Source organism: Argiope bruennichi, chromosome 3 (assembly GCF_947563725.1).
Source record: "Argiope bruennichi chromosome 3, qqArgBrue1.1, whole genome shotgun sequence".
NCBI classification, from domain to species: domain Eukaryota; kingdom Metazoa; phylum Arthropoda; class Arachnida; order Araneae; family Araneidae; genus Argiope; species Argiope bruennichi.
Genome location: NC_079153.1, coordinates 93,478,095 through 93,494,122, shown reverse-complemented (window position 1 = coordinate 93,494,122; position 16,028 = coordinate 93,478,095). Strand labels below are relative to the sequence as shown.

At 27.2% G+C, this 16,028-nt stretch overlaps 1 protein-coding gene across 1 annotated transcript; it reads left to right on the top strand.

The window, feature by feature from the left end:
• Nucleotides 1-4,582: 4,582 nt before the first annotated feature.
• On the top strand, nt 4,583-15,159 carry LOC129962906 (uncharacterized). The gene is made up of 4 exons (XM_056076908.1): nt 4,583-4,772; nt 13,009-13,059; nt 14,117-14,154; nt 14,743-15,159. Exons 1-4 carry the CDS (start codon nt 4,583-4,585, stop codon nt 15,157-15,159), a joined length of 696 nt encoding a protein of 231 aa, XP_055932883.1.
• The last annotated feature ends 869 nt before the right edge of the window (nt 15,160-16,028 follow it).

Sequence of the window (16,028 nt, the reverse complement as noted above, 5' to 3'; positions counted from 1 at the left end):
TCTGCATAAAGAAGATCTGTTTTTATTGGAGATCTTCAAGTAACTCTTTTGTTTTGGAAATAACAAAAGAATTAAACACTGTAAAGAAACTCATTTTCTCATCTGTAATAACTTGTACATATTAGCTTGTGTATAATAAATATAAAAAAGTTTTTAATTTTGTTTTTTTAAAAATAAAATCATGATTTCAAAGACAGTATTCTGAGTCATTGTTTTTATGAAATTTTCATATTCACGCGTAGTTACATTTTTGTTATTATGCTTTAAATAATTTTTACTTTAAATGAGTTATTAATATTTGATTATTAAAATATTATCTAGCATGCTAAAAATGAATTCTTGAAGAAATTAGTGCATATTTACAATAAATGCTTTTTTAACCAAAGAAACGAATTTTTATCTATATAAATTTATTCCAAAAAATATTTCTAAAGAAAGTAAAAAGCTAAGATTTTTCCAAGAAATCCATTCATAAGCTTATCATATTTTTATGGAAAAAGGACACATTTTCTAAAGAAACAAACCAACAACATTCTAGATTGTCTATTGCATATTTTCATATATATCGTTCGTGATTTATTATTAAGATATGTTTTAATAGTAAATAAGTAAGTTTTCAAATATTTAAAAGAATGAAGTATACATAAAATACTTATAATACCTACAGAAATATTTTTTAAGACTTGCACCGAGAAAACGTTATTGAAAATAAATAATACTATTATTGATTATATTTTACCAGCGCCGAAATATTTCCTGAGATAAAAAAGATATTAGACTTTTTGACTATGGTGCTCTTATTGATCAGTATTATATTATATTGATTGTACTAAAAGAATCAATACATGCCTTCCTACGTGATTCTCTAGGTAGTCCTAAAAAACTGTAAAAGTGAAATAAATCAAATTTGCAATTTGGCAATTTTTCATTTAAAAAACAGAAAATAATCAAATCATTTAAATTTAAAATTACTGAATGAATAAGGCGATGACCTCTGAAGGATGAAAGGAAGAAGACACAGATATGTAGTGATATGTTATAATAAGCCAACAGACACAGATTATGTTATAATAAGCCAAATAGAAATAATAATAATTCATCAAATGTTTAAATATTTTAAAGATATGGTCAACATTTAAATGAGAATATAGAATTGAACTTCAGAAGAAATAATTGAGGTAAATAAATTCCATAAACGGCTAATCTAAACAAAAATAATAAAAATATCTAAATTATTTAGTTGGAGATTCTTTGGCTGAAATGTATAAAAGATAAAATTATAGGTGAAAGGCGTAATATAGCAAGCTGTATAGTATCATCCATAACAATATTTTATCAGTTAATTAATTTGGAATTCACGCCGCTTTGTCGTGAAATATTTTGAAATGAAAGTGCCAAGAAAGATAAGCACTGCATTATTTAAGACAATACTGTCACAACCCGCGATAGACAAGGCCTCTGCGGGTTTCCGTGACGTCACGACGAGACGGCACACTCCATTCCCTTAACGTCAAGTCTCAGCGCGCTAGAGAGTGAAGAGAAATTACTTTTCACTTGTTAATATCATTTCATATACTTCCATATCATGCAATTCAACACACATATATTGTAGAATTCATTAATAATAAAAATGCAGCCGCTTTCCACATCACCCTGGAGGTAGGGTGCTTGGTATGCATTACCTTTTTTGCATTAAGTGCAGGGCAGGTTTCCCAGTAGGTGTATCTCCCTTAGATTTAAAACTATTTTCTTCATTCACTACATCATTAAAAATTATATCTGTTGCAAAATATTTTTGATTAGAAAATTTCAAAATTTCTTATTCATATATGGTACATAAATTTTTAAATTATAATATAAAAAATACATTTGCAATGCTTTTGTTGATTAATTTCAAAACAATTCCATACAATAATGGTTTTATGAATATTTGTCGTGGCTTCAACTCCAAGAAAGCAATAAAAACAATATTTCACGAAACAGTATTCTATTCAAAAAAATATCCAATAAATCTTTGAAACATTAGAAGAGCTTTCTTATTTAACTATATATTTTATCATTACTTTGTTAGAAATATCTTTACTAAATTTATCAAATTTTCTTTCCGTTCCGGTTTTAGAAGAGCTTTTCAAACTATCATGTAATTATTCAATAATGCATTGACTGCAGACCAGATTGCCAATCTATAAACATTTTCCGGTTTATGTCCTGAAATGCCTTTGCCATGATGATGTACTTCTTCTTCATTCACTACATCATTAAAAATTATATCTGTTGCGAAATATTTTTGATTAGAAAATTTCAAAATTTCTTATTCACATAAGGTACAGAAGTTCTGAATTATAATCAGAGCCGGCCTTAAATATAAAAGAGATTGGGTGCAAGAAACCATTTGGAGCCGCAATTTTTTTTTAAGTAAAAAAAAAAAAAATTACAAACATTATATATAATGCTATTGCGTGTATATTTGTTAAATGAATTTGTTTTTGCTTTTAATTACCTCAGAAAAATAACCATTTTTTTTCGATGATTTGTATAGCAAATGCTTGTAAGCTTCTTCACGCCTTGACCAACTACACTTCTTCCTTACTTTTAATTTGCTGAATTTAATTTGAAATTTTTTATATTAGTGATTAAATTGACACATTTTTAAATCTACCTTCGCTCTGTACAATAACAGTATCAATTGCTGTGATATTTTTAATACCCAAATTCTTTAACTTCATCTTCTTTTATTTCGGAATATGGTCTTTTTCTTTTTCAAATTCGTGTTTTAAGAAAATTTTCTGAATTATTCAAATTGCATTCTATCACTTTTGATTCGTCTAAAAATGTGTTGAATTTTGTACTAAAATTGTGAACTTCAGTTTTAATTTTGCTGATCAATTTAAAAGCCGAATAAAAAACAACTGTTTTTAGTTGAAATAGTTCATTGGTAGTGTTAATTTTGGGCAATATTGAAAACTATACTATTAAGTATAAAATAAATGGCATTTCTTTTATTGATTCCAATATTTTTACTTCGCATACCGCTGTACTATCTCTATTTACCTCAATAAATTCTTCTAGGACATTAAAAATTTTTTCAAACTGTGTATACATTGCTTTAACTGAATTCATTCTGGCTTCCCAAAGGGTATAAAAAAGCATATAGAAGTTGTAATATCCAAAAAAAAAGTTACAATATATACTGCTGGAAATGGTATCACAAATTAATAAATTTAAAAAATATGATGTGCAAGACATATAAATTGCATGTGGATTTAGAGCAACTATTCTAAATTGCAAAACTTTGTACTTCCGTTTCGTGTTGCTATCTTTGCCTTACGCCTATCTTCTACAATTCATAATATTTAAATCCAGCTCACTTAATCTTTCCAACAGAGGTTTTACTAATCCTTCTCCAGTCACAATGATTACTTTAATAAACCCTATAAACGACGCATTTATATTTAATCTTTTCTCTTCAATATTTTCATACCTAATAATGACTGAAGTGCGTTTGTTCTTAATGGGGAAAAATCAAGATTATATTCCATTTGGTTACTGCTGTACTTGGATGATTTTGAATAGACTTTAATTTTGCTAAGGATTTCATTTCATAATGCAGGAATATTTTGTTCATTTGATCGCAGTGCTAAATGATGCCCAATTCTAATTTTCGAATTTTTAATTCTGTTTATATGATTTATTAGTACAGTTTGTATTTACTGAATTATTCGATTAAACATACAAAAATTTCTATTATTAGGAGTTTCTATTATTTTCATGGTTTCCACAAAATGAAAGGTTATTACATGATAAATATATGGAATTGCTCCAATCACTAGTCTCGGATATTTAAGAGGAGCACTTAATAATTTTCCTGACTTCGAATCAAATAGACTAGTTTCTCTTTCAATATCATTTTTTTTAAATGTAATTCACAGACCTACAGTAAAGGAAATTATTCGTAAATATTGACTTCCTTTAATGTTTAACTTAAATACAGTAACAAATATACAACATAACATATATAATTTTTATTGTTTACTCTCATGCTTTTATCGTTATGTTATATAATAAAATTTACCTATATAAACGTAATTATAGATATAATAGTAAATAAAGCATGTAAACATAATTACGGCAAATATTATAATTATTATTGACAATAATTACAGACATTATTACCTGTATTACAGCATTTTATAATATAATTCTTTTCATAATGCACTTGATTAAAATCACGAATAATGGATATTACTGAGCTGTTAAATTTCTAATGTGAGAATAAATGATTTTTCATTTAGAAACATTAAGCATTAGTTAAAAATAATTAAATAAGCTTACCCTACTATGCTGCGTCGGATAAAATCCTTCACGATGTAAGGCACTTAACCATTTCTTTTTAAGCTCTTCATTTTTAGGAAAGGCAAAAACACTTACTCTTGGGCCATTCCTGTAATTTCCATTACAGTTTGGAACACAACAGATCAAAGGCATTTCTATTCCTTATTTTTAGTAATCCAAATGATTTTTCTTGCAAATAAGAAATGGCGCTTCCTGTCTACTCAAACCCAGGAGGGCCACTGGCTAAAACATGGCGTGGGAGGAAAAGAGTTCGTTTCTTATCAGTAAACTTGAAGAGGGTGAAATTCCTCCCTCGGTCCCCCAATTCGCACCCACTCGTGTAACCTCTCGGAGCGACGTCATTACTTTCTGTGACGTAAGTTTTCCGGCCTTGTCTAACGGGGGTCGTGATACTGTACGGGGCTTTATACAGACGTTACGTAAATCAAAAAGAAACCGTTATATAAAAAAAATATCATTTCTTCAGAAAGTGTTTAAAAATAACGGACTTAGAAAATAAAATGGTAATAATAATAAAGTAAAACTTTAATTAAATATTTCTTGATTTAATGTTTAAATATCTCTTATACTACATATTAATTATTTAATCTTTTTTTTTTGTCTGATTTAATTGGACATTTCAAGTGACAATTTTAGAGACAACTATGTGAAACTCATTTAGCCGTAGATGGAATTTAGTTTAAAAAATGATTCGACATCTAAATTATTATCATGAGAAGGATAATAAGCATATTAAGATGAAGTTAGAATAGCTTTCATTCAAAATTTTTATCAGAAAAGTTTGAACTAAAGCAATACAAATCTTTGCTTCTATTTTAATAAAAATTTTATGTAATTAAGCTAATGTTCAATATATTATCTAAAGTATATGTGTGATAAATAAAAAAAACTTTAAGATACTCCGATCTGTTTTACAGATTATTAAAATCGAACAATTAGAATAAACTTTTTATCATTTTTAGAAAATAAATACAGTGGAACCTCACTTAACCAACATAATTCGTTTTTGAATCTTACTCGTAATGCCATATACTCGTTAATCGAAGCAATTCATTCCCATGGTGGTCTATGCAAAATAGAATAAAGCATTTCATTCAAAAGAAATACTAAAAAAATTTATAAAATTATAATTTATCATTTATAATGTATGCTTTTTTTATAACAGATTATCTATAGAAGTATAAAGTAACAAATAAATTCAATTAGCTAACAATAAAATTGATTTTTTTAAATGCATAACAATTGATGATGAAAATTAATTAGGTTTAGAGAAAGGTTTGATAAATCTTTAATTTATTGAACATTAATAATAAAACGCAATTTTTGAAAAGCGGTCCAATTAAGTACTATTGATTGCTATAAGTACTATTGAGTACTAAGTAAGTTTATTCTGTACAAATCACTGTCGCTCTACTAATTCTGAAGTTTTCAATTTAATAATTTAAAGCTATTTTTTTCTTCGCTATATACAAATAAATATAAGTTTTCAGAACAAGGCACAATAATTTTTTTCATTACCTTATTTCAAACCAATATAAAGGCACATACATTTACGCATACAAAGTACATTTCCAACCAAAAATAAAGGCATTATTAAAATAAGTTAAAATTAATTTAACAAACAAATGCTATTAACTCAATATGCTTAATGATTTATAATTTCGCCAAAACCACTAAATAAAAAAACTTTTTTTCACTTTTAGCTAAAAGCTGAAAGAAGAAACCACACCAACACCTTGGTGTTATGATTCAACTACCATTATTACAAATGAGCCCTTCAAAATTCTAAAACCAGAAAAATAACCACATTTAAAAATTACTCTGAGTTGCATCTCAGTCTAAAAAACCATAAATGGTATACAGAATCAAAAGAAAGAATATAAAGGAAAAGACCCCGAGAAGGGTATCAAAAAACTTTCACGATGATTTAGTACATATTTAATGTTTGATTGTATTAAAGTGAAAATAATAAAAAAATTTTAAAAACCGTTTTAATGAAATATTATTATTTTATTTCAATTATTTTGCTACTTTTTAGTCTTTAAGTCATAATTATTTGTCACAAATATTCCTTAATTTTGCGCTTACTTCTGTTTCAAATTTACTATCAGGTAGCGTTACACGAATAGAATCGAAATTCAATTAAATTACTCGATAAATGTAAAGTTACATTTTAAAAATATCTAAATTGTGTATTACCAAAATTTGTAAATGAATCAAATTTGAAAAATACTGCAAACCAGGAGAAAATTTTGTTATTAGATTCATCTTTACAAACATTAGACAAGTCAAGATAAATAAAAATATTAAAAAGAAGGCATCGAAAGAAAGTAAGGGGAAATCTCGTGAAGCAGTCTCTCTCTTGACAGTTTGAATATGTTACTCGTAAGTTTAAAATTCAATGTTCTAGAACGCCTAGGCATTTGTAACACATTCCCAAAAGATTTTAAACAATGCCAAATGACAAACCGAAAATGTATCAACAATTACTTTTTATAAAAAATAAAATTATTACAAAACAAAAGTATTTCCGTTCTTAATGTGTTGTTAATAATCAGTACTTTCATATTTTATTTTGTCTCCTTAAAAAGATTGCGATGAATTTTATTTTATAAAATCTTACAGCTTGCTTTACGTATTTTAAACAAAAGGTTTATAATGTCACTCTTATTTTTCTATACAGCATTTTATTTCTGCAGAATACATGCTAAATAGAACTCTTATCATACCGTTCTTGTCACTCTCTACATATATATCTTTTGATATTCTATAAAAGGCTTAGCTACACATACCTTGCCCAGGGAAAGCATATAGGGGAGAATGTTGCGTCTTTGGACACTTCTCTGTGTGCTGGTAATAGTCGACAAATTTTGAAGGCTTTTTTTTGTGTTTAGTACAAAGATTTACCAATGATCACTTAATATAAATTGTGGTTGATATTAAGAAATAGATAACTTAATGTTTAAAAATATTTGTTCGATTTTACAATTAAAAGAAAACATTTCAAAGATAACATTTTGTCTCATAGCATTGTTTTAGTACAATTAAGAAATGATATTAGTGTATGCATATTATAGTTAGACTAATGCTTTTATTTGAGGAAATTCTGATTTTCTTATTCTAAAGGAAAATTAGGTTATACAGTTTTTAATGCGAAAGTATACCATGTTGTACCTTCGACCATCATAGTGACGAGGTACTGTCCTTTGACCATGTCAGAGGTAAAGTAATTCATATATAGAGGAAAATAGGAATAATGTTCATAGGAATAATGCTTTTTTCGTATTTTGAGAAAAAAGATAGTTTGTGCTTGTTATCTGTATTTGGTTTTTGATCTTATTGCCTATCACAAGACAGTTTCCTTTCAACCATTATAAAAGGAATTAAATATTATAATTATAATGACAATACACTAATATATAATGATTAGTATATTATCATTATAATAGTGGGTAGATAAATATGTTTCAGAAGAACAAAGTAAATTTTTTCTGTTCATTTCTTTGTCGATTGGAGGCTTACACTTGAAAGAAGATTGAATAAAATATTTCTGAATTGTAAACATACTTCAATCTAAGATTCTGCGCAATCTTTTAATGGTAAGTTGTTTATTATTTAGATTATTTTTTGTCTCCGATTCTTTTCTTAAGGGATTATTTTTCAACTTTTAGATAACTTTTCGATCTTTCATTTCCACCACGACTACTTCTTTACAGTTATTTAAATATTTTATCGATCATATCCGACAGAGACCCGAAAATTTGCTTTGTTAATCCTTGACAACCTGACAACCACTAAACGCACGTAATTACTATTTATTGTTAACGAGAAGAAGAAAAAAATCAGTGTGATTATCATGATACTTTATTCTCCCAACAATCGTCGAAAAAATCGCTTAGACAAGAATGTATTTGGCTCATTCAAAACTTATTACAACTCGGCAATGAAAAAAATGATCAAAATTGATTAGTATTAAGTAATAAACGTAAGCCTATTTCTGTTATGAAGTGGCTAAATTGGATTACAAATCTCACTCAAAATAATATGATGGAAGGGTTCAGTAATATAGACTATTGATTTTGTTGTATTGAATAAGAATATTTTTGCTAATAACGAGTGTCTGTGTTCATCTGTCCCTTTTAACCAATAATTCATCTATATCTCATATGTAATTCAGCCATTGCAAGTTCATAAATACAGATTCTGACCCCAAGTCTTACCAATATAAATATTCCATACTTTTCGTAGGGTTATTCAATGAAAATGTGAGACTATTCTGCAATACTCAGCGAATAATAGAAATATAAAAAGAAAAACCGAATTTTAAGTTTAGTCCTGACAGTCCTTAAAAACTAGCTTAACAGGCACTGCAATCAAATAACGTTTCCAAAACTGAATAAAAAGAAAACGAAATTCTGCTATTTTAACAAACAAACAAAAAGTTTAAAAAATGAATTCCAGTAGTAGTGATAATTTTTTAATTATAAAATTCAGTAAAGATTTTTATCATTCATTAAATAGTAACATAATGAATATATTTTAAAAAGAACCAACCATTAAAAAACTAACTTTTGTAAATAATTTGATTTTATGTATAAAAATTTGAGATTTAATAAAAAAAGTAACTATCTTATCCTTTTACGTAAAGAAAATTAATTTTCTTATATGTGTTTGCTTCTATAATATGTCCAAGTCAAAAGAATAACACTACTTCTACTTTTGAACATCGTGTAAAAAAATTTTAAAAAATTTAAAAAAAAATGTTTAAATTGAAAATTTTTGTTCTTTAAAATACGTAATAAATGTAAAGTGAAGGGGATTCAAGATCAGTATTCGTAGCAAAATTAGGAACTTACATACAGACGAAGCCAATAGAAATTTGATATTGAAAAGCGCTCGAAGTTACAACATTATCCGTTACTTATTCAAATAATTCTTATATTTCATACTTTGGTTAAAATTCCTTTAGAACAGTACAGAAGGTTGGAATTTCATATATTTCAGGTAAAAAATATAAAAGTTTAAGCTAATTCTTTAACATATATGTCTTTAGGCAGATGTACCATTTTTGACTTATAAAGATTGCAAGATTAAAAATTGTCCAAAATCTTTACAAAGAAGACACTGAACTTAAAATTGCCCATTTGGTGGGTAGTTGTTCTTGGATAGTAGAAGATCACAAGATGGTTTTTTTTTTTTTTTAATTTTTCAAGCAAAATTTTAGAAAAACATTTATAAATTCAAACTTTTTCCTTAATAACTTTGAAGCATATTTTCATACGGAAAATTTATTAAAAATTATTATTAAAAAGTATTATTTTCATCATGCTTCTAATTAAAAAAAATGTGAATACATTTTACAGCAATATTTTCATTATTTTATCAACAATGATTATACTCAAATGCTTTGCAACGTTATTAAATATAGTTTTGAGTCCAAGCTATCATTGATAGAATTAAGAGTTATTAAAAAATATAAAGAAGAATGGTTCAGCTTTAAAATATTATCGTATTACAATATATCAGACAAACATCATGAGCATTTTTTAGTTTTTAGTTTCTCGAAAGAAAGTAACGACATCGTTAAAACATTTGAACTCGACAGTTCGACATATCTCCGTTTTCCAGAGCTCCTTGAATACTAAAATCGCATATTTGAAATTATATCTGTCTGTCTGAATACGATAATTCAAAAATGGGTTTACATAGATGAAATTTGGTAAATGGCTTTTACATCAAATTTATAGATTTCGAATTTCGAAAGAAATCCGTTAAGTGAAAGCCTGTGTCTTTCTGACGGAATATAATTTAAAACAATAACTATAAAACGCAGACAGCTAAATGGCTAAAATTTGGTAAATAGATTTAAAATGTTCGGTATAGATAAGTTTTGAACTTGAAACCAAATCTGACCAGTGGCTGACCGTCTATTATTTTCCATGCATGCAAACGAGATCATTAAGAAGCGTAACAAATTAGGGGAATGAAATTTGTTTCCTAGTTTAAGCATCCAGTGTGTAGATTTTTTTATCAAATTTTTAACCACATCTTGCAAAGATTTGATCGTCTGTTTGTCTATATTTTCACAAGCATGTGTTGTTGTTGTTTCTGATGGTACTTGTCATAAATAAGCCCGCTGACTAAGTTAGCGAATTTAAATCGAACTTTTTGCATCTCTTGTTTTTTAATAGCGCCATCTAGGTCCAAAAGTACGACTTAGCCACTCACTGTGTCACAATCCTTTTTACGGGGTGGACTTCATTCATGCAATTCATTCATTCAACCAGATAGTAATTTAGAACTGAACCAGAGAACGATCACCTCTGATCCGGTATCCCCAGTTATAGTCGACATTGAGGACTTTATGACCACGACAGAATTATGCGTGCGCCAGCCATCGCCACCCACGGGGAGTCTTTGGCTTTTAAAGTCACAACTTAAGGGATGCGAATCCAACGCCCTACCAACCAGGCTATCCCGGCCCTTCACAAGCATCTAAAACCGATAATTCGCAAACGAAATGATTTGTATGTATGCCATTTGACATGTGTTCCTTCATTTAATTATATAATTCAGATCCAATTTTAGTTTCTATCAATCAGAAAAAAAGGCGCCCAAAATACACATTCGGTTTTCGGGTATTTGTGCATTAACTGCATTTCTGCAATTAAATTTTTAAAAAATTCCCAAAGTTTGCACGCTATTAGGCTTTTTTATAATTATTGTTTGCTAATTATTGTTTGACATGCTGTGAATAATACACAAGTACATTTGTTTGACATTTGTAAGACATTTTTTGGCAGAGCGCTTCCGTTAGTTCATCTAATAACAACCGTGACTTTTAAATAAAAAGTAGAGTCTAAGTAAAATCAACTTAATACTTATGAACTATATTTCCAAAAATGTGTGAAGAATTTTCATAAGCCATACTTTGTGTTCATCTAGATCTTCTAATGTTAAATATATATTTTATTTTTTAAAGAATCTACTTCTGTAATTTTTAAATTGGAATACGATAAACTACAGTTATAGACAAATAATTTTAATAAAAAAAAGCAATGAAATGTATAAAATATAATAAAAGTCCAATTTTGATGATGCTTTTTTTATTATGAAAAATTTGATGATTTCCAAGAATATGCATGTTTTTACGTTTCAAAGGATATATCATGTATTGCACTGCTTATCAAATGTAAAAGTTGTGCTTGTTCATGTCAGACAATTGTAAACGTAATCAAGACACCTAAAAGTGCGATGAAGAAAAATCTGAGACGAAATTCTGGTATGAATATTTGCAAATAAATTTAAATATATTATTCGTAATTCTGAAATTTCAAAAAGAAAATGTATACTAATATTAATGCGAGTTAAATTTAGATAGAGTTTGAGTTAAATTTTTTACAAATTATTTCTATTATAATCTATCTCCAGGAAATTGTTTTTAATTTTTACTTTTTCAATCTTGCACGGATGAGGAAGAGTTCCTGTGACATACTTGTGGTCAGTCAGAGTCTACGCTCTGATTGGTTAAACGACCCATTTCGTCAGGCTGGACATTGGCGATTCTAGGGTATAAAATGAGAGGTTGTTCCGATCCTTCTCACCATCTGAATCACTCTCCTTCCTTGGGTGATTGAAATCGTCCCCCCATCTAGAATACACGTGAGTATATTGTATGAGTTTCGTTCTCTCTCGTGTCTTTTTGTTGCCCCTTTTCACTATAAAATGAGATTACTTTCTGTGGGAATTTTCTAGTAATCTCACAAAATGTCTACTTAAATAATTCGAAATGCTCATTTTTTATGGTTCTGAAACAAAAGCGTTTTGCAAGCGTTTATTATTGAAAAATGTTTGAAATTAAATGTGATTGTTCTGTAGTTGCAACATTTGTGAAATTTATCGTTACACTGATGTAATTTTTTTAAAATTTGCATTAGTTTACAAGAAGAATATATTTAAGAAGATATTTTATGTAATAAAGTATATTTATGCAAATAATTAAGAAATATTTTTTTAAACAACAAATATAATTTAAGACAAGGTATATCTATTTATTTATAGTTCAGAGATATTTGACATCTTATTTTAAAAATATCTTATAATAAAACTATGGTAATACTGGTTTTTATTCCACTTCGAAAAGCATGCCAAACAATATCAACGAGTTAAGAATTCATATCATTCATTCTATATGATAACTGTTGCTTCTTTAATCGATTTAAACAATTTTAGAGCCCCTTGATAATATGATCTGAGGGAGACTCCCATCTTACTTTAATATGTGAGAGAGGATTGCTTTTCTGAATGCCTTATATGGAACATTATTCCATATTTTTGTATCGATTTGATGAAACCTTTCAGGAGCTAGGCCAATTATAGCGAGTAAATATTGCAAACATTTAATATAGAAGTATTTATTATTTTTCGAATTACCAATTTTAATACAAATGTAGAGTGACAATCCCAAGGAAATATTTATTATTAAAGTTGCATAACTATATTAATATATATATTATATTTATATATTAATATAAATATTATATAATATTTATATAAATATATAAATAAAATATATATTAATATATATATAATATTATTTATATTTTAGAATTTGAAAAAGATTAATTGTGGACTAAAATTATTATTTTTTTACAGGATCAATAATTTCCTTTGCTTTCAAGATGAAGCTGTCTATAGCATTAATCTGTAAGTCATTTTTAAAGTGTCATCAACAGAATTTCTCATAAAATATTTTGATCTTTAAAATCAAAATTTATAATTATGGAATTGCAGATTTATGATCAAAAATCAATTTAAAATTTTTAAATACATATATATTTTAAAGAATATGTCAAATTGTTATGAATATTTTTCAGTATTAGTTGTTGTATAAAAGGTGCATTTCATTCTTATCGCCCCAAAACGTATGTTTTGAACCTTTATTATTGGCAAACATCAATTTGATGTATTTTTATGATTAATTAATGATTCTTATATCACAATCATCATTTTTGATAATTTGAAAATTCTACTCTCTTCTTATTTATTATACATTTATATGAACATAATCAATTTTAATTAGTTGTTTAATCAATTTGTTGACACAAATTAATAAATCGACATGAACATTAGATAAAATATTGTCAATTTGGAATGCTTTATTCTAATATCAGATGCTAGCTTCCTGTGTCATATTTGCCGAACTAAGGATGCACGCAAATAAGGATGATGTCCATAATAATTACGAAATTCGATAAATTTTTATTACAAAGAAAAATATAATTTTTTTCATGTTCTTCAGTCTTGATTTAGATTTAATTCTATATTACAAAAGCAGAAATTTTTGATAAGTCCCAGAGAAATTACAATAAATGAAGAAAATATTATCATATTATAATATTAATAAAGTATAAAATATCATATTATAATAAATGATTTCAAAAATAACGTAACAGCTACATATTTAGAATAGTTTTCTTTCATATGATTTTAAAAAGTTTTCATATAAAAATTGATATTTCATGCCTAGAAAAAAAATGAATTCTATTCACTTTTTTCATTTAAATAGAGGCAAATTATTTAAAAGTAATAATAGATCTATTTAGTTATTCTATGAATTATATCCATTATACATTTGATAAAAATATTATATATCAGTTTTAATAAAACGAATTATATTTCTATCAACTAAAATAAAATGAATCAAGCATGACTTTTTAGATTTGAAAGGAATTTGAAGTAATATAAAATTTATATTTTTCAGTTTTATCTGGATTGGCCCTTTCATTATCTGCATCTAGAGTAAGTAACATAATTTACTTTCTTAAAAATTAGTTATCCGCCCTAATAAATATTAAATTTTATTTCCATATTACAAGGAAATTAAATAAATTGAAACCAATTTAATAAAATAAAAAAAATTATACCTCATTGGCGGAATACTTATTCTACATTATCATATATTTACACATAAAAATGTTAATGCCTTGGTTTGATTTAAGAATTATCAATTACATAAAGCCAAATCTAGGTAACTCCTAGTTGGTGATAAGACATAATTTATCAATAATTTAATATTTATGCATCTATTGTGCATCGAAATATTAATCATTACATACAATGTTAAAATAAAATTTTTGAATGTGTCCTGAATTTTTTTTGTGAAATTTTACATTACCAAATTTACATTATCATTTACTATCACCAAATTTTACAATGTCTTCATTTTTACACAAATGCTTTATAAAATCTTCTAAATAATCAATCGTAAATTTTTAATTCCCATATTTTTATTTTAAATAGCTTGAGAAATTCATTCTTGTCATTTATGTAATCAATCAAAAACTAATCCAAATTTCCAAGCGTTTTATGTTATTCGTCTCTATTTAGTCCAAACGAGCAGCCTATGAACTTCCGGACGGTGCAGAGCTTATTGTTGGACCTATAAGAACAACTTTTGTATGCAGTAATGAGGGATATTATGCCGACATCGAGAATAACTGTCAGATCTTCCATATCTGCCACACCGCCGTCCACGCTGATGGCACTTCTGAAATGCAACACTGGTCTTTCCTGTGCGGCAACCAGACTGTGTTCAATCAGTATTCCTTCACTTGCTCTAATTTCGAGGATTCCATTCCATGCGCAAGATCAGGCGATTTCTTCTATCTGAATGCCAATCTACATATTGGGTCTGATGTACCTCTTCACAATGATCAAGATGCTGCCAATGCAGTTTCTATGATCCCTGGAAGACCAGTTCAACCACCTGTGGCGGGTCCACCAGCAGGAGGATTCAGAGGATGAATAATGTTTTCATGTTATTATTGTGCTTGACTATTCGGTATGTTAATATACTTGACAATTTTAATTATATATTGATTTGAAATTTATTTGCAATTACATATTTTACGCTCTTGATTTGGGAGTAAAATTTGTCAATCATCCGAGAATGAAGAGATGAATTTTCATGGCTGTTTCTCAATTAATTGGCTATAAATAGGCAGTTTTGTGATTTTAAGAAAAAATGAACTGATGAAAAAGTGGAAATGAATTGTGATATATAGAGAGAATTCCTAGAATTTTCAATACGTTGGATCTAATTTCATTGTAAATTAAAGTCGACTTATTTTTATTAAATAAATGAAGAGTATATTATATATTTTATAACATTAATATCATTATAAGTCTATGATTTTTTTAGTTTTAAAGAGTATTTGGTTTGTACATTCATTGGAGATCTGACAATTTCTATTTTTACAGATTCATAGAAGAAGAAATACAGGAGGCCTTGCCAACGATTTAATCCCAGTCTACTGAAATCAACTAACAACCGATTTGATCTTTTGGAATCATTAGACACATTGAAGAGGTTTCCGAACTGATTTTGTGAATGCGTTAAACTACGTATTATACATGAATATGGTGATAAAACTCATCTAATCATTTGTGATAATTTGTACATATGAGATTGTATATTATATTTGCTTATAAAAACTTATTTTTTTTAATAAAATAATAATTGAAATGAATTTTATCTCAATTTTTTAATGAAATTTTCATGTTTAATATAAGCCAAATTTTGGTTCAGAACCTCGAACAATAAGAATAGTTTTCTTTCCCATAGTAATTTAAAACTGAATCTCTATGATAAGTGCTTATTTCGTTTAAAAAGA